Source organism: Kogia breviceps, chromosome X (genome assembly GCF_026419965.1).
Source record: "Kogia breviceps isolate mKogBre1 chromosome X, mKogBre1 haplotype 1, whole genome shotgun sequence".
Lineage (NCBI taxonomy): Eukaryota > Metazoa > Chordata > Mammalia > Artiodactyla > Physeteridae > Kogia > Kogia breviceps.
In genome coordinates, this window is record NC_081330.1 from 34,354,727 (window position 1) to 34,380,324 (window position 25,598).

General features: G+C 37.7%; 1 protein-coding gene across 2 annotated transcripts in view; it reads left to right on the top strand.

Annotated features, from left to right (window-relative positions):
• TRPC5 (transient receptor potential cation channel subfamily C member 5) overlaps positions 1-25,598 on the top strand; it is a 272,451-nt gene that overhangs the window by 244,239 nt on the left and 2,614 nt on the right. For both annotated transcript variants that reach the window (XM_059050011.2, XM_067024307.1), the window contains exons 9-11: positions 23,838-24,041; positions 24,277-24,318; positions 25,152-25,241. In XM_059050011.2, coding sequence (XP_058905994.1) covers positions 23,838-24,041; positions 24,277-24,318; positions 25,152-25,241 — 336 coding nt within the window. The remainder of the gene's footprint in view (positions 1-23,837; positions 24,042-24,276; positions 24,319-25,151; positions 25,242-25,598) is intronic.

Here is a 25,598-nt window from a genome sequence, read left to right on the forward strand (position 1 = left end):
ACTCTGCTTTTTACTTGAGATCTGACAGCAAAATTACATTATGTCAGCTGTCAAGGTAAATCTGCCTTTGTTTAAAAGAGGAAAATAGAAGCGATCTAAGAGTAGAAATGGGGTGGGGGGAGGTAATTATATTTCTCTTTCTTATTCTCCTTTCTTCCATCATAGGATTATCTTGCTTTTTCCTCTGTTCTCTTTCCCAATTTCCCCTGTTTGAACTTTTAGAAGTACCTGGGCCTATAAAACTGTGAACTAATCACAAAGTCTTGATGAGAAACATATTTATCTCAAAGCTGCTCTTAATAAATGTGGCATATTGGGAATCACCCACAGTGAAAGAAAAGTATGATAGGCCTTCTCATTCATTAGAAAATCAGCACCAATTATTAAAGAAGTCTTGAGTGACTGGAATTAGAATCCTCTCACTGACTCCATCAGAGTTCCCACTGGCCTAGCCCTCAAGACTTCTGGAGGCACAGAGAAGTTTCCATCACCCGATGAATCTTCTAGGAGGTTATGCCACAGTGTTTTTCTCTTGATACTAATGCAGAGATACTTAATACTGGAGTTCCTCCAGCTTTAAACAAGATACATGGTCTGACACATAGTAGGCTCTCACTTAATATCTATTGAATAAATGAACAAAGTAATGATTTTTTTCTAATTCTTTTCTTTTTTTTTTTTTTTTTTTTTTTTTGCCATGCCACATGGCTTGTGGGATCTTAGTTCCCCGACCAGGGATCAAACCCGGGCCCCCGGCGGTGGAAGTGCAGAGTCCTAATCACTGGACCGCCAGGGAATTCCCAAAATTAATGAATCTTTAATGCATATGACTTCCCAGAACATTTTAAAGTGTGAAAACAGAGCAACTGACAAGCTGACCAAACCTAAGCTTATTGTCCTCTAGTTTAGGGGTTGATGTTTTTTTCTCTAAAGGGGCAGATAGTGAATATTTTAGGCTTTGTGAACTGTAAGACCTCTGTCACCACTATCCAATGCTGTTCTTATAATGCAGAAGAAGCCATAGAAAATACATTAAAAAGTGGGCATGGCTCTGTGCCAATAAAACTTTATTTATGGGCCCTGAAATTGGAAATTCATATAATTTTTGTCTCAAAGAGGTTTTTTTTAAATTTAATTTTAGTTTTGGCTGCGTTGGGTCTTCGTTGCTGCGCACACGGGCTTTCTCTAGTTGCGGCGAGCGGGGGTTAGTCTTTGTTGCGGTGCGTGGGCTTCTCATTGCGGTGGCTTCTCTTGTTGCAGAGCAAGGGGTCTAGGGCGTAGGCTTCAGTAGTTGCAGCACAAGGGCTCAGTAGTTGTGGTGCGGGCTCTAGAGCGCAGGCTCAGTAGTTGTGGCGCATGGGCTTCGTTGCTCCACAGCATGTGGGATCTTCCTGGACCAGGGATCAAACTCACATCCCCTGCATTGGCAGGCGGATTCTTATCCACTGCGCCACCAGGGAAGTCCCTGTCTCAAAGAATATTATTCTAACTTTTGATTGTTATTCAACCATTTAAAAATGTAACAACCATTCCTAGCACGCAGGCTATCCAAAACCAAGTGGCAGGCCGACCATGGTTTGCCAACTTCTACTCTAGTTATTTCAAAATATGTCTCTTTTCTACCTTTGTAGACTGACGCTCTGTGAAGACAGGGGCTCTGCTTTAGGTTTTCTTTACATTCACCTGATGCCTAGTAAAATGTGGGACCCATAGTAGGTACCCAACACATACTTCTTCACTAATTTATAGGGAGAAGCTTGGGAAAATCTCTGATCTATAGTTTGTCAACCATGTTTTAAAAAATACGTAATGTGAGTTTATATCCTTTGCAAGTGTTCAGTGTTTGGAGTTGAATAAATTGTATGGCAATGGGGAGGGGCATTAATTAACTGAAAGGAAATCTGCCTAGATGATGGATTTCATAATTATAGTTAATACATTGCTTTATACTTTACCAAGCACACTTGCGTATAGCGTCTTGTTTGATCCTCACAAGAACTCTGTGAATGGAGGCACGACTATGTGCGTGTTACAGATGAGGAAACGGGTTTCCAAAGGCTGAGACTTGCCCAGGGTTCCATGGCAAGTTTGTTCATTCGTTAATTCATTCTTTCTACAAGGACTTGAGCATCTGCTATGTGTAAGGAGTTAGGTCAGGGTTAACTCAGGCCCAGTGACTCCTCAGGAGGTGGTACTTAGAAGCAATCTAAAAAATAGAAGTATGGCCTGGGAGGTTAAAAGGAAGCTCCCCATCAGTGAGGCAGGAAGTTAGATGGCACATGCTATGACAATCTGAGTACGTGAGACCAGTAATAATCCCACATGGGGACAGACCTGTGGATTTTTCCACAACCAGGTGATACGACACACCTCTCACTTCTTCCCAGGCTCAGAAATGGAAGCCCCGATGGGCTTAGTCTCCGTTATTTCTGAAAACTGCTGGGTGAGCTCAGCAAATCCCCATATGCTCGCCACCGTCTGACTGCCTGTGTCCTCCCAAAGGAAAAGCTTCCTCACTCCCCAGCTGCAAGATGCAGGCAGGCAGAATAATCTGCCTGCTTGACTGAAAGGTTCTATTTACCTTTCTGGAGACGCCCAGAAAATGTGACAAGCAGCTCAGTGGGTTTCAGGACTGCCACATCTGCTATGAATGGCGCTACCAGAATTGTGCAGTGTCTGACCTGCAGTGCTGAAAGCAAGAACCCTGCAAAGGTCACCTCTGTAGCAGAGAAACTGAAGGAAACAAGCAGGAGAGAAACCTGGGCAGACAGAGGCCCGGCCAAGTGTATATAGAGGGATCTGTTTGTCAGAATCACGGAACCGTGGTCAGGCTCCGTTTCTGTTTCTGGCATGTAGTAGACAACACGCTGCTCACTGTGAAATCCCACTCAGTGCACTTCCCCAAGCGACAGTGTACCTGAGCACTTAAGAGCTATGGTTCTAGAGTCAACTCAATCCAGATTTGAATTGAGGACCACCAGTTTCTAGCTGTGTGTCCTTAGACAAATGTCTTCACTCTGGTGAGCCTTATAGTGGAAATAGTAACAGAACCTACCTCAGCAGGCTGTTGTGAATATGAAATCAGATGATATACTTGAAAACCGACACATAATATTACTGATGCTCTCCCTTCACTTCATATCTGCCTTTGGCTCTCCAATTCATTCCTTCTACAAAAATCTATTGTACACCTGCTCCACGCCAGGCTTCAGGACTGCACAAGTGAATACGACAAAGTGCCTAATTTCAGTGGACTTTTCTTCTGGTGGGGAGCCTAAGAATAAGCAAACATAGGCGAACCAATTCAGGTGATTGTGGCAATTGGTATGAGAGAAGAGAACAGGGCGCCGTGAGATAGAGTAACGAAGGCACCCACTCTAAATTGGTGGCTCAGGGAAGGTCTCTTTGAGGAGATGATATTTGAGCTGAGGACTAAGAGATAAGAACAAGCCAGCTCTCTTCTCCTATCTAGGAAAAACACAGCAATTAAAATATAAAAGGGAGAAAGTTTCCCCCAGTTCCTCGTGCCTTCCTTCACTCTAGGGAGGCTCTTGGAGGAGTAAAGCATTGAGTTGCAGTTTAATTGGGGACGTGAGAGAGGGCACAAGGGGTGTTTGTTCCGGGGTATTGGTGAGCCCAGACCAAGGCTCAGAAGGGCCGGCAGGAGAGTGAAGAACAGACACAGGGATTTGAATGCGGATGCAAGAAGGTCAGGCTCCCTAGAGCTCCTGATGGGGGAAGGGGTGTAGCAGGATGTCAAAGAGAGCTTGAGCTTTCCAGGCATTAGCCCACCAAATCCTGTGAGGGATGCTCCTGTTTGAGCACCATACCCATAGATAGTAAGTGAACCAAGTGAGTGGCAGATTTGAGTGGAAGCAAGGGTCAGAAGACTCGGATTCTAGAGCTGCTTTACCCCGAACTAGATGTGTGACCCTCAAGAAGCAATTTCTCTCTCCAGACCTCAGTTGCCACATCTGCACTAGATAATCGACGTCCTGACAACTTCGCAGGTGGGTGTGAGAATCAAATGAGAGAAAGTATGTTAAAGTGCTTGGAAAAGCGTAAAGCTCTAGATAAATGTAAAGAACTAGCTGTCTGATGTCCCATTCCCAGAGGCAAGCTAAGAGGTTGAACATGTGGCACTTCATTTTCTGGTCCATTATGTTTGAAACTGGCCAGAAAGGCACTTATGTAGACAAGACAGTAGCTCCAGAAAGCACTTAAGAGAGTCCCGATCCCATGACGGCCAGCAGCCCTGGTCAGGAGGGAGGGAGGACAATTCTTTCACCACATGAGCTCACTGTGGCCTGGGAGTCCAATGAGAGCTTATTTCCTTTGAGAACCACTGAGATATCACAGGAATATTTGTTTGCAGTGATAGAGTGGAGTCCTACAGAAAGCAACATGGTTTATTTCCAAGTCTGAACTAGGATATGCTTATTTTATGTTACCCAGAAGCTTCTACAGCGCTGTTCCTTCTGACCTTGCACAGGCTATGGCATCCTGCTCCCAACTTTGCTCTTTCACCCTATTGCTCAACCAAAACTTGCCCATACTGTGTTCTACTCCACTGAGGCACCACCTTCCCCATATAACAATGGGGAGTGGCGGTGTCTACTGGGAGAGAACCACATTTTAAAATTTGTAGCATCCAATCTCCCTGAGGCCTTTTTTCTTCTCCTCGCACTCCCAGCCCACCTTGTAGTGAGACAGGGAAGACAAGAGGAGGAGAAAAACTGAAACTCTTCCGGATGACTACAGATGACGTAGTGAGGGACTGAAGAAGCACTGATATCCTATTGGTTGATTTCATGATAAATTATTAATTAAAAACTGCCCAAATTTCATTCTGACTCTCAGAAAGTAGAGGATTTATTTGAAGGCAACAGAGTGGGTCAGAGGTGGAGCGTGGAGGAGGGAATTCCAGGGATCCAGTGCCCTCACTGATTTGTTTCCTACTTTTCCTGCCACATCCCTTGGAATCAGAGTGGGAAAGAAAATTAAGCTCTATTGTTTATAACCTGTGTTCCATACCCTAAATGGTCTCTAAAGAAAACCCAGACTGCTTGTGAGGACTTTGCAGGACCATTTTAGAAGATGGGAAACAGATCCTTCTGTGTCTCAGGGACCTAATGCACTGGATCAATTTGCAGTTGTCTTTTGTTCTGCCACTTTCATTGTCCTCAATAGGAGACAGCCTGCTAAAGACAACATGGATGGGCCTGGAGGACATTATACTGAGTGAAATAAGTCAGAGAAAGACAAATACTGCATGATCTCACTTATATGTGGAATCTTAAAAAAGAAACAAAAAAGAAACTCATAGAAAAAGAGATGGGATTTGTGGTGACCAGAGGCAAGGGGTGGGGGGGAGGGGGAATTGGATGAAGGTGGTCCAAAGATACAAACTTGCAGTTGTAAGATAAGACCTGGGGATGTAATGTACAAATGACAACTGTAGTTAACACCACCGTATGGTATATTTGACAACTGCTAAGAGAGTCTCGTCTGCAAACAGCCGGGATTGCTCATGAAGCAAGGAGACGGGGGACTGGTTGGTATCAGTAATGAAATGTGTGTGGAGCTAGTGTGTGGGTTCTGAGATTTGCCCTGAGGTTTAGCACCCGAATTTGTGCACTGGAGCTGAGGTTGTTACAGGGGCTGGAAACTTTGTAACCAGTATAAAAGTAACACCAAGTCCTTGAGAGATCAGAGCGGCAGTTTCAACCACCTAGCAACACAATTGGGGGAGGGATTAGTGGCCGTTTTATTCCTCGGGGTGGGGCAGGAGGCAGACATAATGGCTGCTCAAAGGACAACTGCAAGTGTTCAGTAGGAAGGAGGACCTGTTTGTAACACCCACTGAAGGGGCTCCTGAAGTCTGGGGCCATCAGTACTAGGGTACAGGAAGTGTTGGGGGCAATGGATGGGCAGGGAGCTGAAGCTGGAGGGAGGGCTCTCTTTTTGACCTTTATGTTTTGCAGCTGAGCTTGTGTGCTTGGAATTGACGTTACCACAGGGCTCTAAACTAGATAAACCAATATCAAAGTCATTCCCAGGAGGCCCCAGAATGATTAAAACAGGAAATTCTTTTTTTTTCTTTTTTTTTTTTTTTTTTCGGTACGCGGGCCTCTCACTGCTGCGGCCTCTCCCACTGCGGAGCACAGGCTCCGCACGCGCAGGCTCAGCGGCCATGGCTCATGGGCCCAGCGGTTCCGCAGCATGTGGGATCTTCCCGGACCGGGACACGAACCCGTGTCCCCTGCATCGGCAGGCGGACTCTCAACCACTGCGCCACCAGGGAAGCCCCTACCACCTAGCGACCTTAGGGAAGAGAGGCAGGTTGCTGACCATTTAGCAACTGGGAACTGGCTCGGCGCTAGACCACTGCACATGCGCACTAAGTTGGAGGCGAGAGCATGGCGGGGGATGGTAATTCTCACTGAGGGCACTTTCTCTACTGCAGGGCCTTCAAGAGGTTGTGGGAGGTCTGGACCACTTCAATATTTTGAAGATTCCTTTCTAATTTTTAAATGACTGAAAACAAAAATGGAGTTACAAAAATGATGATATATTTTAAATGCTTACATCTTTTTAAAATTGCCCTTTAAAATAAAATAAAATAAAATAAAATTGCCCTGAGGCAAAACCACAATACAATATATAAGTCTAGGGAGGTCCAGAAATCTGCATTTTTAACAAATGCCCCATATGATTCTGATGCACACCAACATTTGAGAAGCATGCCCTGAATTCTATCAGAAGAAAGCAGTCCAAAGTGAGGTAGACTTCTGTTGAGATGCCAGGGAAATGTATTGTCTCACCTCAACATGGAGTGTGTATGTCATGACAATTTGTATTGCTTTCCCATCATAGGGAAACAGAGCTAGTCTTATGCCCAGATGAACTAAGCAGCTACTAGTTAATGGGAAGGATGACAAAATATCCCCCTCCTCAATATATACTTCCAACCAGCCTGCCAGTGGGCCCAAGACTCCTGGAAGTAGCTTTCCTCCTTAAAGGCTCTGCTCTGCTGTGTCTGTGCCTGTCACTCTTCTTTTGCATTATGTTTTAAAGCTTTCCAATTTGCTAGAGCAAGATGGTTGCTGGCAGGAGATCTGAGAGAGTGCATAAGAATTTATCAAAAGCTGGTAGGAAATTGGCCTTGTAGTTTGATTGCAAGAAAAATAACCTTGAGCGCGAATTTGCTGAGAAATGTGAAATTGAACAGACATGTTCACTTGACCTAGCTGTAGCCATGTGTTCAGGATCTGAGCAAGTCAACAACATTTGAGGGTATGATCTATAGTCACAGTACATTACACTGGCACTGCAAAAGGAGCTAAATAGAAGCTCTCGCCTGCTCTACAGGAGCTGACATTATCAACGGTAATGCAGGACACACACATGATTAGAACATATATGTAAGGCTATGTGTCATTAAGGTCACATTATGGTAGCACGAAAGCCCTGAAAATTTTGGAAACTTGGAAAAGGAAAAACCACAGGCTATGATTGTGTAGGTTATATCCTATACAAAAGCACCCAGGCAGGGGCTGATGATCTTGAAGAATGTTCAAAAGTCATAGTTGCATAGAGAGGGTAGGGCAAAGTGTGGGAAAGGGCATCATCACCAAACAGTGAAAATTTTAAAAAGTCAATGTCTGATTTGTCTATCATATAAGGTGAAAGGCTAGCTCCATACGGATGAATGAAAATCTCTTGGGCATCATACATTTAGTGAAGTTTTATACAACTATGACTACAAAAACCACATCTGTAATCTTACGATTCAAAGTAGATCAAGGGTTGAAAAGAAAACAGATTTCCACATTCCAAATTATAATGTTGTCCATATTATGCATTGTTAAAATCCCAACACCTCTCACCTAGCAGGCAGTCAATATATACTGTTTGAATGAAAGAACGTCTGAATGAATAAGTATCTTATTCATCACTTTACAGCTCACACTGTTTAACCAGTCCTGCCAGGTGGTCTGTTATTTCCCAGTCTTCAGGATTCAGGTGCTACCTCTGTATTCGAATTGTGTTCTGTGTGGTATTCCCACCACCATTAGAGGACAGTCATTTTGCTATACCCAGCATCTAGCAGAGTACCTGGAATATAGTAGTTGTTCAACACAAGAATCAAAAAATGAATGGTGAGGGCTTCGCTGGTGGCGTAGTGTTTAAGAATCCACCTGCCAATGCAGGGGACACGGGTTCGAGCCCTGGTCCAGGAAGATCCCACATGCCACAGAGCAACTAAGCCCGTGCGTCACAACTACTGAGCCTGCACTCTAGAGCCCGTGAGCCACAACAACTGAGCCCATGCACCACAACTACTGAAGCCTGCACACCTAGAGCACATGCTCCACAACAAGAGAAGCCACTGCAATGAGAAGCCTGCACACCACAAGGAAGAGTAGCCCCTGCTCACCGCAACTAGAGGAAGCCCGCACGCAGCAACGAAGACCCAACACAGCCAAAAATAAATTAATTAATTTCAAAAAATGAATGGTGGGAATGTAAATTGGTGTAGCCACTATGGAGAACAGTATGGAAACTCCTTAAAAAACTAAAAATAAAGTTACTATATGATCCAGCAATCCCACTCCTGTGTATATATCCAGAAAAGACAAAAGCTCTAATTTGAAAAGATACATGCACCCCAATGTTCATAGCAGCACTCTTTACAATAGCCAAGACATGGAGACAACCTAAATGTCCATCAACGGATGAGTGGAAAAAGAAGATGTGGTATATATAAATAATGGAATATTACTCAGCCATAAAAAAGAATGAAATAGTGCCAATGGCAGCAACATGGATGGACCTAGGGATAATTATACTAAGTGAAGTAAGTCAGACAGAGAAAGACAAATATTACATATCACTTACATGTGGAATCTAAAAATAGTACAAATTAACTTATTCACAAAACAGAAACAGACTCATGGACATAGAAAACAAACTTACGGTTACCAAAGGAGAAGGGAGAAGAGGGATATATTGGGAGTGTGGGATTAACAGAGGCACACTACTATATATAAAATAGAGGAACAGGCTTCCCTGGTGGTACAGTGGTTGAGAGTCCATCTGCCGATGCAAGGGACACGGGTTTGTGCCCTGGTCTGGGAAGATCCCACATGCCGTGGAGCAGCTGGGCCCGTGAGCCATGGCCGCTGAGCCCGTGTGTCCAGAGCCTATGCTCCACAACGGAAGAGGCCACAGCAGTGAGAGGCCTGCATACCGCAAAAAAAAAAAAAAAAATAGAGGAACAAGAAGGACCTACTATATAACACAGGGAACTATATTCAATATCTTGTAATAAACTATAATGGAAAAGAATCAATAAAAGAATATATATATGTATAACCAAATCACTTTGCTGTACACCTGAAATGAGCACAATATTGTAAATCAATCATACTTCAATAAAAGTAAAATTTTTTAAATTTTAAAAATGAATGGATAGGTAGACAATGAATTGATACATGATAAATGACTGGGAAAAGACTGTTGAGAGGATAATTTGCAATAACTTCTCTGCTAATTATTTACATAGTAAATCCCAATCTGAGGTCACCTGAGCACAAGGGGAATAGAATGGTATCAACTGGGGTTCTTGAGCTGTTTTTAAAATGTTTAGCCAAAATCATATCCTCACCTGATTTGAGTAAGTGCAATGAGTGGGCACCAGAAAGCCTCTTAAGCTAAAACAGAAAACAAAAAAAAAATACCCTGTGGTTTACAACTTGGCCCATTGCATGTTTCTATTCTTTGTCAAAATCATTTAGAAAACTATTTTTTAAAGGACCTAACTGCTTATTGTTTAAAACACATACAAACAAACAAAAAGCTAACTCACACAGGGATTTAAAAAAATTAAAAGCAGTGAGACCATTTCCAGATACCAGAACATCCAGCCCAATTTATTAGAAAATAGCTGAATACGCATAGGAGCTATATCATCATTCTCCCTTTTGAACTTGTCTAGAGATGACAAGAATCTAAAGACCCTGTGTTTAAAAATGTGACTCACTTCATTTTAAGAAATACTTACCGAATACCAACTTTATTTCAAGAGCTAGAGAAACATTCCACAGATGAAAGACCAGCTATTCTGGTCCATCAACGGGTAAAATGAAAATTCAAAGTTCGTTTCTGGTATTATAGGCTCAGAAATGTAAGAGAAGGGATCAACAGCTATATAGCTCTTACTATGTACCAGGCAGTAGCCCAGGCATTTTACATTGACTTGTACAACAAATCAGTGTGATAGAGATTTTCCTTTATTTTAACAGTTGAGAAAACCATGACTCAGATTTTGATTGACTGCTCTGAGGTCACACAGCTGATAAGTAGCAGAGCAGGACTTCAAACCCTGTTTTGACTCCAAAACCCCTGCTCTCTCCACAATGGCAGGCTGCATCTCACTATTTCATATAGCCCTTGCCTCCTATCTTCCTCTGTATTCGAAGTTGCCTACAACAACATTGTCTCCCAAGGCAGGATTTTAGGGCAGTGATATTTACTAGAGCCATAAGTGTGTCTTAGTTCAAGGTCTTATCAAGGGCATTCAGACCTTTTGGAGGCACACCCTCTAATCAATTCATAGAGAAAAAAAATCTGTGTATCTTATATATTCTTAGGTTGACATCTAGATTATTCATCATAAGTTTAAACAGTTGCAAAGGATGTAATTTCTGGAATATGGTAAATATTGACATTTAAAATAAAACTATCCAATTACTCATTTAAACATATCCAGTGGAATCTGAATACCATAGTGATTTGTTACTCATAACCATATATTTAAAAAATAAATGGCTAAACTCTTCTTTCTTTAAGGGCAAAGAGTTTACACCATTCCTTGCTCTCCTTGAATTCTTATTTGCATTCCACATCCCCACAGGATTTTACCCTAATGTTATAAATATTTTGTGTTTTAAAGTCTTTTAAAATTATTGATCACCTTATATTTCTTCATAACAAAAGTATAAATTGAATTTTAATTTTTTTATTTTCTGTGGTCAGAAGGTAATAAATGTGGAAACATTTCTTCTGAATATCATTATTATTTAATTATTAGCAGTACAAAACTGCTCAAAAGAACACATATAATACAAATTTTTATAAATAACAATTAGACATAAAAATACATTTTTACTGGAAATGCATTTCTTAAAGATGTTAGTGGGGCTTTTCTTCCAACTAGTTATTATAGCCACAGAATATTGAGTAATATTCAGGAACAAGATTCAGCATCAATTCTATATTTAGTTTCCATTTTTATAAAAGCACTAAGAAACCTTTTTCATATCAAAAAGCATATGTGAATGAATAGAGTTTTATTATGCCATTGTCACTCAATTTTCTTGAACTCTGAGTTAATGTCAAAAAGTTATACAGTGATTTTTCATAATATTTTTAGGGAATTCCCTGGAGGTCCAGTGGTTAGGACTCTGCACTTTCACTACTGAGGGCCCAGGTTCAATCCCTGGTAAGGGAATTAAGATCCCACAAGCCGCATGGTACATCCAAAAAAGCTTAAAATAAAAAATATATATTTTTAGGGACTTCCCTGGTGGTCCAGTAGTTAAGACCCCACACTCCCAATGCAGGGGGCCTGGGTTCCATCCGTGATCAGGGAACTAGATCCTGCATGCTGCAACTAAGAGTTCACCTACTGCAACTAAAGATCCCGCATGCCGCAAGGAAGATCCCACACATGGCAATGAAGATCCCGTGCCACAACTAAGACCCAGCACAGCCTAATTAATTAATTAATTAAAAATAAAAATATTGGTTCAATCTCATTAAAAATAATAATATTTTAACAATCTGAAGACTTGCTTCAGTTCTCTTTAAACTTTATTGAAAGCAAGTAATTAGAAACCACATGACTTAGAAAAGGATTTTTACCCAAGATTACAGTCATTCAGTTTCTCAATTTCTGGAAAGTAATACTGTGGTAGGAAGCTTCTGAGATGGCCCCCAATGATACCCACTTCCTGTTATTTGAATCCTATGCAGTCTTCACCCCTTGAGTGTGGGCTAGACCTATGGACACCTAACAAATAGATTGTGGCAAAAGTGATGTCACTTGAGAGATTAGGTTATAACAATGGCTTTTCTCTCTCACATCCTCGGAGGGAAGCCTGCCGCCATTTTATGAGCTGGCTGATGGAGAGGCCCACTCTAGAAAGAACTGAAAGAGGTCTCTGGCCAATATGCCAGCAAGGGACTATGGTCCTCAGTCCAACAGCCCACAAGGTACTGAATCCTGTCAACAACCATACAACCATGCGAGCGAGCTTGGAACAGAATACTCCCTCAGTTCACGCTTCTGATGAGACCCCACCTCTGGCCAACAACTTGATTATACCATTGTAACAGATCTTGAGCTAGAGGCACACAACTTGCTACACCCAGATTCCTGACCCACAGAAACTGTAAGATAATAAATATTTGTTGTTTTAAGGTGCTAAATTTGAGGACAAAACCAAAAAGTCTTTACTAAGATTTGCCAAATAATAATTAAATGTACCAGTTACTGTTTTACCTAGAGGCACTTTGTTTAACCCAACATTACTAAACAAAGTTCATGGAATGAAAAATAGAAATTTTATTAATTTTAATACAGCTTAACCAATAGAACATTCTTTATGAAATGCTTTTTTCTTATCACATTTTAAATATAATTTTACCAAAATTTTGGAGCTTCAGATTTAGCAATTGATAAAAACATATCTGTCATATAGCCTAACTAGCAAAGCCAGTCATCATTGCCAAATAAACTGGCTAAACATATTTCTTTTGTCTCAAAAAGTATGACTTGGGCTTCCCTGGTGGCACAGTGGTTAAGAATCCACCTGCCAATGCAGGGGACATGGGTTCGAGCCCTGGTTCAGGAAGATCCCACATGTCACGGAGCAACTAAGCCCGTGCGCCACAACTACTGAGCATGCAATCTAGAGCCTGTGAGCCACAACTGCTGAAGCCCAAGTGCCTAGAGCCCATGCTCCGCAACAAGAGAAGCCAACGCAATGAGAAGCCCCTGTACCACAACGAAGAGTAGCCCCCGCTTGCCGCAACTAGAGAAAGCCCATGTGCAGCAACGAAGACCCAAATCAGCCAAAAGTAAATAAATTAAATAAATAAATTTATTTTTTAAAAAAGGATGACTTCATTTTTCAATTCAATAAGTATATCAATACTTATTCCTATGATGATCATTTCACTTGTAAATTCTAACACTAGGATGGACAAATTAAAAGATAGAAGATAAGTAGATAGATAGACAGATAGATAGATAGATAGATGATGATAGGTGGTAGGTAGAGCATGCAGGCTTCTTATGAGTTTGTCATCTGGATGAAATAAAGTTAGTTCAGTATTTCTTTTAACCCTATCTTTTTGCTTTGCTTTCACAGAATTCTCTCTAAGTGATTTCTTTATTTTTTTTAATCTTTGACAATAGCTGGAGAATGGAGAGGTGAGGTTGTTAAAACTGTCATCACTCCTGCCATCCCAGTATAAATTATCTCAAAACTCCAACATCAGCCCGTTTCTAATGCCAAGCCTCACCCTTAGTTTTTTTTAAAAATAAATTTATTTATTTATTTGTTTTTATTTTTGGTTGTGTTGGCTGTGCGCAGGGTTTCATTGCTGCACGCAGGCTTTCTCTAGTTGCGGTGAGCAGGGACTTCTCTTCGTTGTGGCGCACGGGCTTCTCATTGTCATGGCTTCTCTTGTGGAGCACGGGCTTTAGGCGCCCGGGCTTCAGTAGTTGTGGCTCGCGGGCTCTAGAGTGCAGGCTCAGTAGTTGTGACACATGGGCTTAGTTGCTCCATGGCATGTGGAGTCTTCCTGGGCCAGGGATCGAACCCGTGTCCCCTGCATTGGCAGGAGGATTTTTAACCATTGTGCCACCAGGGAAGCCCCCCACCCTTAATTCTTAAATGGGCAAAGTATATGAATCAACATTTCTCCAAATAAGATGCACAAATCGCTGATGAGCACATGATAACATGCTCAATGTCATTCAGCATTAAGGAAATATAAATCAAAACCAGAATGAGATACAACGTCATACCCACTAGCATGACTACAAAAAAAAAAAAAAAAACATGAACTGTGACGACTTTTGGTGAGGATGTGGAAAAATCAGAACTCTTACACATTGCTGGTGGGAATGTAAAATGGTGCAGCCACTTTAAAAATAGTGTGACAATTCCTCATAAAGTTAAAAATAGGGTTAGTATATAACTGAGCAATACCACTCCTAGGTATGTCCCCAAGAGAATTAAAAACATATATCCACACAAAAACTTGCACACAAATATTCATAGCAGCATTATTCATAATAGCAAAGTGGAAACAACCCAAACGGCCATCAACTGATGAATAGATAAAATGATGTAGTATATCCATACAATGAAATATAATATTATTCTGCCATAGGAAAGAATGAAGCATTGACAGATGCTACAACCTGGATGAACCTTGAAAACATGCTAAGAGAAAGAATCCACACACAAAGGACAAATATTATATAATTCATTTATATGAAATGTTCAAAATAGACAAATCCATAGAAACAAAAGTAGATTAGTGGTTGATAGGGACTCTGGGGAGGGGAGGGAGTGCTGGGAATTGACTGCTAATGGATACAGGGTTTTTTAGGAGTGATGAAAATGTTCTAGAATAGATAGAGGTGATGGTTTCTCAACTCTGTAAATGTATTAAAAACTACTGAATTGTATGCTTTAAAAGATGAGGACAGCAACATTGCTATCTGTGATATCTAAGAAACCACTGCCTAACATAAGGTCATGAAAATTATTCCTATGTATTCTTCTTAGAGTTTATTTTATGGTAACAGCTTTATTGAGATATAATCCAGATACCATAAAATTCATTTTTAAAAGTATACAATTCATGTTGTTTAAGGGTACAGACTTGCAACTAGCAGTAAGTCCTAGAGATCTAATGCACAAATATTTTTGATAACTGTATTGTAATAAATATTACCATGTTTTAACTGTATTGTAATAAATATTACCATGTTTTTAAAATATTTTTGATAACTGTACTCTAATATAATTTCTTTCTATGGTAATTCCATATATTTTGTTTTCATGTAGCCCAATTTATCTTTGAACTACTTGAAATTATTTAACAGGAATGCAAAAGAGAGGATAAGTGTTAGTGCTCTTTGTTATATATTCATTTTATATACTTAAAGTATAGTTATGTGTGCATATAAAATTTATTATTCTAATCATTGCAGCAACTCTTCCAATTCTCAAGTAACTTTGGGAGGAATTTATAATTTTATAATGCCTTAATAAAAGATGTTTCAACATCTCAAAAAAAATGGTAATATATATGCTTCTTTATTAACTCACGAAATAACAAAATCTAGCATTGAGTCTAACAAGTACCTTAAATTCAACCTAGAGCTTCGTTTTCCTTTTGAACTTGTTACTCACTTAACCCAAAGCCATTTAGTCCCTCCTAAAGAACATACAGGTATCCCTGATTTATCCATTAAGAGCTGGCTAGCAGCTGTTCAGATACAGGCAATGGGCATCTCAGAAATCAACAGAATCCTCTACTTCAGTGATTCTTAACCATTTGGGGGAAGGCAGACTCCTTTGAGAATATGATGAAAGCCCAGAAAAATGCAAAACACCCAATATTTCACATACAATTTTAATAGATTTATTGACTCTGTTAACTTCATCCATAGAACCAGGTTTAAAAATCCCTATTCTGCGTGGTGCTGTTTTTGAACATGATCTGCTAATCCTTTAATATCATAGCTAAGCACTGCTACATTGTAGAGCAAAGTGAAAGCCTTCATGGAATATCTGAAAGGCCAAGGAGCAAATTCTAGGTTTCACTGACTGAATGTTCACTCAAAAACCACCCCAAGACAAACACTGTAAGGAATAGCTCTCCTTTTTAATATCTCATGTGCTAGTAAAGAAATATTTTTTCTCCCTTACACTGTGCACTTTTGACAGTGGAGACTATATTGTCTAACCATCTTATTTGGCATTTTTTTAAGTTAAAATTTGTGGACATAAGTCACAAGTTAATGTGGCCTCTGAAACAAAGCTCTTACTGCTGTATAATGTGATGGGGCCCAAGAACTTTTTTTTAGAACATTTGAAAGTAAATTACCAATATCACACATTTCACTAAAATATTGTCATATATATTCAACTACATTATCACAGTACCATATCTCACTCAAGAAATTTAACATCGATACACTATAATTATAATTTGGAGTCCATATTTACATTTCCCTTGTTGTCTTTTCAAACATGTCATTTACAGATGATAAACTGCAAGAACATTGAAGATGTGTCACTATGCACACACAGAGCCACTAGCAAAGAGTGAGAGACTTACTGAATCAAGGCATTTAATGAAATCCCTGTGCAATCATTATCTGACTACGAGGCTTACTAAAAAGAGACTTCAATGGCTGCACATGACAAAGAATACAGATTTTACAGAATCAGTCAAGGATAGTCACTAAACAAACACTAAAAATCAAACTCTAGAAGAAGGGGATCAGATTTCCAGAGTAATCATATTAAACTGTTTTAAATGTCTAGTTTCAGCAAAAAACTACAAAACATACACACACACACACACACACAAAGAAAGTATGGTCTGTACACAGGAAAAAAAGATGTCATAGAAACAGTCCTTGAGGAAGCCCAGATGTTGGCTTTGGTAAAGACTGAACCAGCTATTTTAAATATCTTCAAATAACTAAAGGAAAACATCTAAAGAATTAAAGGAAAGTATGAGAATGACATCTCACCAAATAGAGAATATTAATAAAGTGACAAATTATTTTTAAAAAGAATCAAATTGAATTTCTGGATTTAAAAAGTGCTGTAACAAAATGAATAATTCACTAGAAGGGCCTAACAACAGATTTGAGCTGGCAGAAAGGATTAGCAAACTTGAAGATAATTCAATTGCCATTGTCTAGACTGAGGATCAGAAAGAAAAACAGGATGAATAAAAATGAACAGAGCTTAAGAGACCTGTGAGACACCATTAAATGACCAACATACACATAATGGGAGTCTCAGAAGTAGAAAAGAGAAAAAAATAACAGAAAGGATATTTGAAGAAATAATGAGCAAAAACTTCTCAAAAATAGTCTACACATCCAAGAGCTCAAATATTTCCTAGTAGGATAAACACAAAAAATTCCACTTCTTAGTCAACCTCTCAAAGTCAAAGAAAAGAAAAAATCTTGAAAGCAGGAAAATTAAAAGATAACTGATTTCCCATCAGAAACAATGGGCACTAAAAGTCAGTGTGATGACATATACAAAATGTTTAAAGCAAAAGACTGACAACCAAGAATTCTATATCCAGCAAAAATATCCTTAAATGAAGGAAAAATAGACATTCTCAAGTATACAAAGACTGAGAGAATTAATGGCCAGAAGACCTGTCCTACAAGAAATGCTAAAAAGAGTTCTTCAGGCTGAAATGAAAGAACACTAGAGAGTAGGAAGAAAGAAAGAAAGAAAGAAAGAAAGAAAGAAAGAAAGAAAGAAAGAAAGAAAGAAAGAAAGAAAGAAAGAAAGAGCAAGCACAACAAAAGGTAATTGCATAGATAAATATAAAAGACAACACAAATCTCATTTGGGGGGAACATTTTTTCTCTCTAACTTGAAAGATAACTGCATAATTCAATAATTCTATGAGTGTTTTGATGGGGTTATAATGTATAATATATAAAGGAACAGTTTGTATATCAGTAATAGCACAAAGGAGGAGGGAAGGAATGAAACTATATGGTAGCAAAGTTTTTACATATGATAGGAATCAGGTTGGTATTAATCCAAAGTAGATTGTATTTTAAGATGTTAATTGTAATCCCTGGGCCAAGCACTAAGAAAATAATTTTTTTAATATAGTAAATGAAACAAGAAAATTAAAAGGTATATTAGAAAATATCTATTTAACACAAAAGAAATCAATAATGGAGGAATAGAGGAACAAAAAAGACATGCCACATATAGAAAATGGCAAAATGGCAGATGTAAATCCTACTTTATCAGTAATTACTTTAAATGTAACTAGATTAAGCAAACCAATTAAAAGGCAGAGATTGCCAGACTCTGTATAAGAAACACACGTTCTAACTATATACTGTCTACAAGAGACACATTTTAGATTCAAAGATACAAATAGAATGTAAGTAAGAGTGGGAAAAGATATATGATGCAAACAGTAACCAAAAGAGAGCTAAGTGGCTATAATAATTATCAGACAAAATAGAATTTAAGACAAAATTTGTTACTAGAGAAAACAAAGGACATTTTATAACTATAAAAGGTGAATCTATCATGAAGATTTAACAATTATTAACACATTTCCACCTAGCTACAGAGCTGAAAAATACATGAAGCAAAAACTGACAGAACTGAAGGGAGAAATAGAAATTTAACAATAACAGTTGAAGAATTTATTACCCCACTTTCAGTAATGGGCAGAACTAGACAAATGACCAAAAAAGAAATAGAATACTTGGACAACACTATAAGCCAACTAGACCTAATGGACATCTATCTATAGAACATGCCATACAACAACAGCAGAATATATGTTCTTCTGAACTGCACATGGAATATTCTCCAAGACAGATTATATGTTAGCTCATAAAATAAACCTCCCTAATTTTTTTAAAGGATTGAAATAATAAAACGTATGTTCTGCAAACATACTTGGGAATATAATGAAATTAAATTAGATACCAAAAACAAAATAAAATTTCAGAAATTCACACATAAATGGATAGTAGAGAAGACACTGCAAAATAACCACTAGTTCAAAGAAGAAATCACAAGGGAAGTTAGAAAATACTTTGAGATGAATGAAAGGGAGAGTACAGTATATGCCAAGTTTCCTCAGAAACATTTATAATTGTAAATCTTATGTTAAAAAGGAAATAAGATTTCAAATCAATAACTTAAATTTCCACCTTTATGAAACTAGAAAAAGAACAGCAAACTAAATTCAAAGCAAGCAGAAAGAAAAAACATAGTAAATTGTTTATTAGTAAAATATTTATAGATTTAGCTCTCCATATTTAAGTCATGACTCATTTTGAGTTAACTTTTGTATTTGTGTGAAGTAAGGATCAAGGTTCTTTTTTGTTTTCTTCTTGTGGAAGTCCAACTATTCCAAGACAATTTGTTGAAAAGAAAAGATTATCCTTTCCAAGTTGAATTGCCTTGACACCTTTCTTGAAAGTCAATTGCATATATGCATATGCATGCATTTATTTCTGGACTGTCTTGTTTTGTTCCATTGATCTTCAATGCCAATTTGTTCTTTTTCAAAATTAACTATTTTACATCTTTTGTATTTATATATGAATTTGAGAAGCAGCTTGTCAATTTCTTCAAAAATGCCAACTGAGATTTGACTGAAATTGTATTGAATCTCTAAATCAATTTGGAAAGAATTGCCATCCTAACTATATTTAGTCTTCCAATTCATGAATATGCCGTATCTCTATATTTATTTAAGTCTTCTTTAATTTATCTCAGTAATCTTTCACAGTTTTCAGTGTTAAAAAACATGTATATTTTTTGTCATACTTATTCCTAAGGATTTTATATTTTAAATGAACCTGTTTTTAAATTAATATTTCCTCATTGTTTATTGCTGCTATATAGAATACAACTGATTTGTATCTGGTTCTGTTTGATAGATTTTTTTTCTCCTCATTATGTATCATATTTTCCTGCTTCTTGGTATTTTTTATAAATTTCTATTGGATACCAGACATTATGAATTTTACCTTATTGGGTACTGGCTATTTTTGTATTGTTTTAAATATTCTTGAGCTTTATTCTGGAAATAGTTTGATCCTACTGAGGCTTGCTTTTAAGCTTTGTTTGGCAGGACTAAATACACCTTTAGTCTAGGGCAGTTCTGTACAATAAAAATTTTATGCAGGTCACAGATATGTGCCACATATGTTACATTTTCTAGTAGCCACATTAAAATATAGTGAAGAGAAACTGGTAAAATTAATTTTAATTATATATAAATACATTATATATATAATATATTATATTGATACCCAAACCAGAAAAAACAGTACAGAAATTAAAAACTATGGACCAATATCTTTTATGAACATAGACATGGAAATCCTCAACAAAGCATTAGCATATTGAATCCAGCAATGTATAAAAAGAACACACCATAACCAAATGGGATTTATCCCAGGAATGCAAAGTAATCCATTATATTAGTAGTCAAACAAGAAAAGCCCTATGATCATATCAATTGATGCAGGAAAAAGTGTTTGACAAACTTCAACATACATTTATGATTTTTTTTTTGAAAATGTCTTGGTAAACTTGGAATAGAATGTAACTTGCACAACCTGAACCACAGAATCTACAGCTGACTAAATGGTGAAAGATTGAAGACTTTCTAAGATCAGTTAAAAATGTATATCTGCTTTTAGTACTTCTATTCCACATTGTACTGGAGATCCTAGACAATGCAATAAGGGAAGGAAAAACATTAAAGCCATACAGATCAAAAAGGAAGAATAAAACTATCTCATGATTCTGTATAAAGAAAACCCTAAAGAATCTATTAAAAACTTTATAGAATAAAAAAATGAATTTAGCAAGGCCACAGACTACAAGCTCAATACACAAAAATCAACCATAAACTAACAATAAACAATTGGAAATAAATTTTTAAAGACAGTACCATTGTAAATTGTTGCAAAGGAAATGTAATTCTTAGGTATAAGCTTAACAAATCATTATAGGACTTACACAGTAAAAACTACAAAACATGGATGAAAGAAATGACATACTCTGTTCATGGATTGGAAGACTCAGCAGAATAAATATGCTTTCACTCAGCATAAGGTTGTCAAGGTTCATCCATGTTGTGGTGTGTATCAATACTTCATTCCTTTTTAAGGCTGGATAATAATAATAATGTACCACATTTTGTTTACCCTTTTATCAGTTGATGAATATTTGGGTTATTTCTACTCTTTGGCTATTATGAATAATGCTGCTGAACATTTGTGTACAAGTCTTTGTGTAGAATGTGTTTTCATTTCTCTTGGGTATGTAGCAAGGAGTGAAATTGCTGAGTCGTATGGTAACTCTATGTTTAACCATTTGAGGAATTGCCGTATTGTTTTCCAAAGCAGCTGCCCCATTTCACATTCCCACCAGCAGTGTGTGGATCTGCAGATCCTCACCTACATTGGTTATTATTTGTCTTTTTAAAATTATTATATCTATCCTAGCAGGTATAAAATGGTATCTCATTGTGGTTTTGATTTGAGTATACCTAATGACCAATGATGTTGGGCATCTTTTCATGTGCTTGTTGGTCATTTGTATGTCTTCTTTCTGGAAATGTCTATTCAAGTGCTTTGCCCATTTTTAAATTGGTTTATTTGTATTTTTATTGTTGAATTATAATTGTTTTTTTTATAAAGGCACAAGTCCCTTATCAGACATATGATATTTAATTACTTTCTCTTATTCTGTGGGTTTTCTCTTCATTTTCTTCATGGTGTCCTTTGAAGTACAAAGTTTTTAACTTTGATTAAGTCCAATTTGACAATATTTTTCCTGTTGTTCCTTGGCTTTTGGTATCATCTCTAAGAAACCATTGTTTTACCCAAGGTCATGAGGATTTACTCCTAAATTTTCTTCTTAAAGTTTTATAGATTTTATCTATTAAATGTAGTTCTATGATTCATTTTGAGTTGAATTTTGTATGTGGTATGAGGTAGGAGTCCAACTTCATTCTTTTGAATGTGGATGGACAGTAGTCCCAGCATGCCCAACTGATTGCCAAAGGTGCAAAAGCAACTCAGTGGAAGAACAATAGCCTTTTCAGCAAATGGATACTCACAGGCAAAACAAACAAACAAACAAAAAACCCTCAATGTAAACTTCACCCCTTAAGCAAAAATGAGCTCAAAATTGATCATAGAGCTAAATGCAAATCTTACAACTATAAAAATTGTAGAGGAAAACATAGAAATCTTCATGACCTGGGGTTAGGTGAAGAGTTCTTAGACATAATACCAAAAGCATAATCCATAAAAATTTGATAAATTTGACTTCATTGAAATTAAAACACTTTGCTCTATGAAAGACACCATTAAGTAAATGAAAAGATAACACGCAAAATGAGAGAACACATTTGCAATTTACATTCCTGACAAAGAGCTAGTATCCAGAATATATTTTAAAACTATCTAAATCCACCTGTAAGCAAGCAAAGTACCCAATAAAAATGGGCAAAGGATCTGAACAGACACCTCACCACAGAGGATATCTATATAGCACATAAGCATATGAAAAGATGCTCAACTTCATTCCAATTTGGAAAATGCAAATTAAAACCATAATGAGATACCACTACTTAATCTGGTAGAATAGTTAAACTTTAAAAAACTTGAAAAATGCTAAGAAGGATACAGAGCAAGTGGTGAGAATGAAAGATGGTATAGCCACTCTGGAACAGTTTGGCAGTTTATTATAAAGTTAAATGTACACTTACTTCATGATCAAGCAATATCACTCCTAGATATTTAAGCCAGGGGAATTAAACTTATGTTCACAGAAAGACCTGTACATGAATGTTCACAGCAGCTTTATTCACAATTATTAAAAACTGGAAACAACTCAAATGTTCTTTAATGGGCAAATGAATAAGCAAACTGTGGTACATCCACACAACAAAAAACTACTCAGGGATAAAAGGGAATAGATTATTGATACATACAAAACCAGATGAATCTCGAAGATATTAATGCTAAGTGAAATAAGCCAGTCCCAGAAGGTTATCTACTGTATGATTCCATTTATATAACATTTTGGTAAAAAGTAAACTAAAGGAATGGAGAATGGAGCAGTGGTTGCCAGGGGTGTTCGAGAGAGTTTGATTACAAAGGGGCAACATTAGGGAATTTGGGGGGTTGATGAAACTGTTGTGTATCCTGATTGTGGTGGTGATTACATTAATCCTTCCAGGTCTTAAAACTCCTAGAAATGTATGCCTGTGTGTGTGTGTGTGTGTGTGTCTTAATTATGACAGTGCTTACACAGGTATATACACTCATCAAAACTCATTGAACATTTAAAATAGATGAATTTCACTCTGTGTAAATCATACCTCAATAATGTTGATTTTTTAAAAAAAACATAAAGTCTCTCCACACCAATCCTACTCTTCAAAAATAACTACTATTGACAATTTAGTGTGTACCTATCTAGAACATGTAAGCATGTAATATAAAGGGGTTTTCAGTTGGATAAAGGGTATCATTTTACACAATATATATTGCTCTTTATGTTGCTTTTTTCACTTAGAGATCATAAATATATGGACAAATGCATATATAGGATATGTGTTTCTACATATAAAATGTTGATAGAGCTACTATATTTTTAATAGTTTGATTGTAAGCCATTTTGTGGATGTGATATCATTTATTTAAGCAGCCTCCCACTGTTGTATATTTAGGTTGTTGCCAGTTGTTTTGCTCTTACAAGCTGCAGTGCTAGCGAACAGCCCTGTGCATACAACTTTTTGCAAGTATATCGATAAAATAAATTTCTAATTGTAGGATTACTGGGTCATAAGGTAAGTGTAATTTGAATTTTTATAGCTACTGACAGATTGCCCTCTGTAGAAGCAAGTAGAACTTTGAGAATGAGTCAGGGGTGCATTTTGCATGTTCCCATCCCAAATCACTGAACTTCTCTCTTTCATAGGATCATGCCGATATTGAGTGGAAGTTTGCAAGGACGAAGCTCTGGATGAGTTACTTCGATGAAGGCGGCACCTTGCCACCTCCTTTCAACATCATCCCCAGCCCCAAGTCATTTCTATACCTTGGTAACTGGTTCAACAACACCTTCTGCCCCCAAAGAGACCCTGATGGTAGACGGAGAAGGCACAACTTGAGAAGCTTCACAGTAAGGCTTTTAAAAATTATGTTTCTTTGTAAACACAACTGTTTTCTCCTTTCCCTCCTTTGTAACATTCCCTATCTTGAACATCTTAAAACTACTCCAACCTACAGATCCTTTGGGGGTTTGTCAGGCAGTAGCTCCTGTGTCATGTTCCAGTCCTAATGTTTAGAAATATATTTGAGTGGATGGGCTGCTGGGAGACTGCTGATGTAACCTCTCTGTCCATTTTCAATGACAGGAACGCCATGCTGACAGCCTGATACAGAATCAACATTACCAGGTAAAGCTTCTTCATAGGGACTAAGCACAATAGTTCTTGGTCAGTTGTGTGAACTTGCACAAATCACTTATCCTTACTGATCCTCAGTTTCCTCGTCTGTAAAATAAGGATGATAAAACTTAAACTGTAGTTGTGAGAACTGAGTGGTAAGTATGTATGTATGTATGGTTTTGTGTGTGTGTGTGTGTGTGTGTGTGTGTATGTGTGCCCTGGCACAGTGCCTGACACATTGCATTAAGTGGTAGCTATCATCATCACCATTACTAACACAAAGCAGGGTGACCATGTGTATACCATTCCCAGAGGCTAAGTTATAAGAGGCCATCCCTGTAAAGGAGAAGTATAGATTGCCTCTAAGAAAAAGTATCTTGATTATGTAATTAGTGGACATTGAAATCATCAGACTCTGTGACACTGAAGAATGACTTTCTCAACTTTATAAAAGGAAGAAAAACTCTCATCTTACTAGGAAGGTTCAAGTTTAATCTAGCCTGAAGGGAAAGGATATTGACTGTGACCATTCAAGGATTATTCTGCTCTCATTATTCCATGAATGTGTATCTGTGTTTACCTTACGCTTGGGTGGAAAATTTTCCTTTCGGGTAAATTTGATCTCACTGGCCCACTCTGCCACCAAATTTGGACACATAATAAATTCTTCATTTAGCCAATGGACTTAACTGGGGGTTTTTGTAGAAAATGCCTGAATCCTGTGAGGGTTTTCCAATGCAAAGACAGTATAAGTGTATTTTATTTCCTGTGTATGTTTCTTATTTTACTGAGAGTCCAGGAAGGAAACTGAATGCTTCTTCATGTTTTTGTTTAAATTCCAGGAAGTTATCAGGAATTTGGTCAAAAGATATGTGGCAGCTATGATAAGAAATTCCAAAACAAATGAGGGACTAACAGAAGAAAATTTTAAGGTAATTTGATCATAAAGTGGTTTAATTCTTCATTCACATTTCTTAACTATCATTTAATCTTCACAGTGTTTGAGGTTTCTGGTGATGGAATTTCAACAGCCTATAATAGAGCAAAACCAGCTACAATTCTTATTCTCTCTTAGAATAGTCTGTCATCCAGTAGATGGATAGATTTTACCAATGTCTGTCACACCACAATCAGCTTTATGAATAATAAAAATATGCATTCTTTTAATATTCTGGGTTTTTCTCAGTATGGAAATTGAGTGCTTTAAATGATATGGCATGGGTGTGTGGTGAGAAGAAAGACAGCGAAGGGAAGATGCCTAGAGATTTAAAGGCCTTCTTTAAAAGATA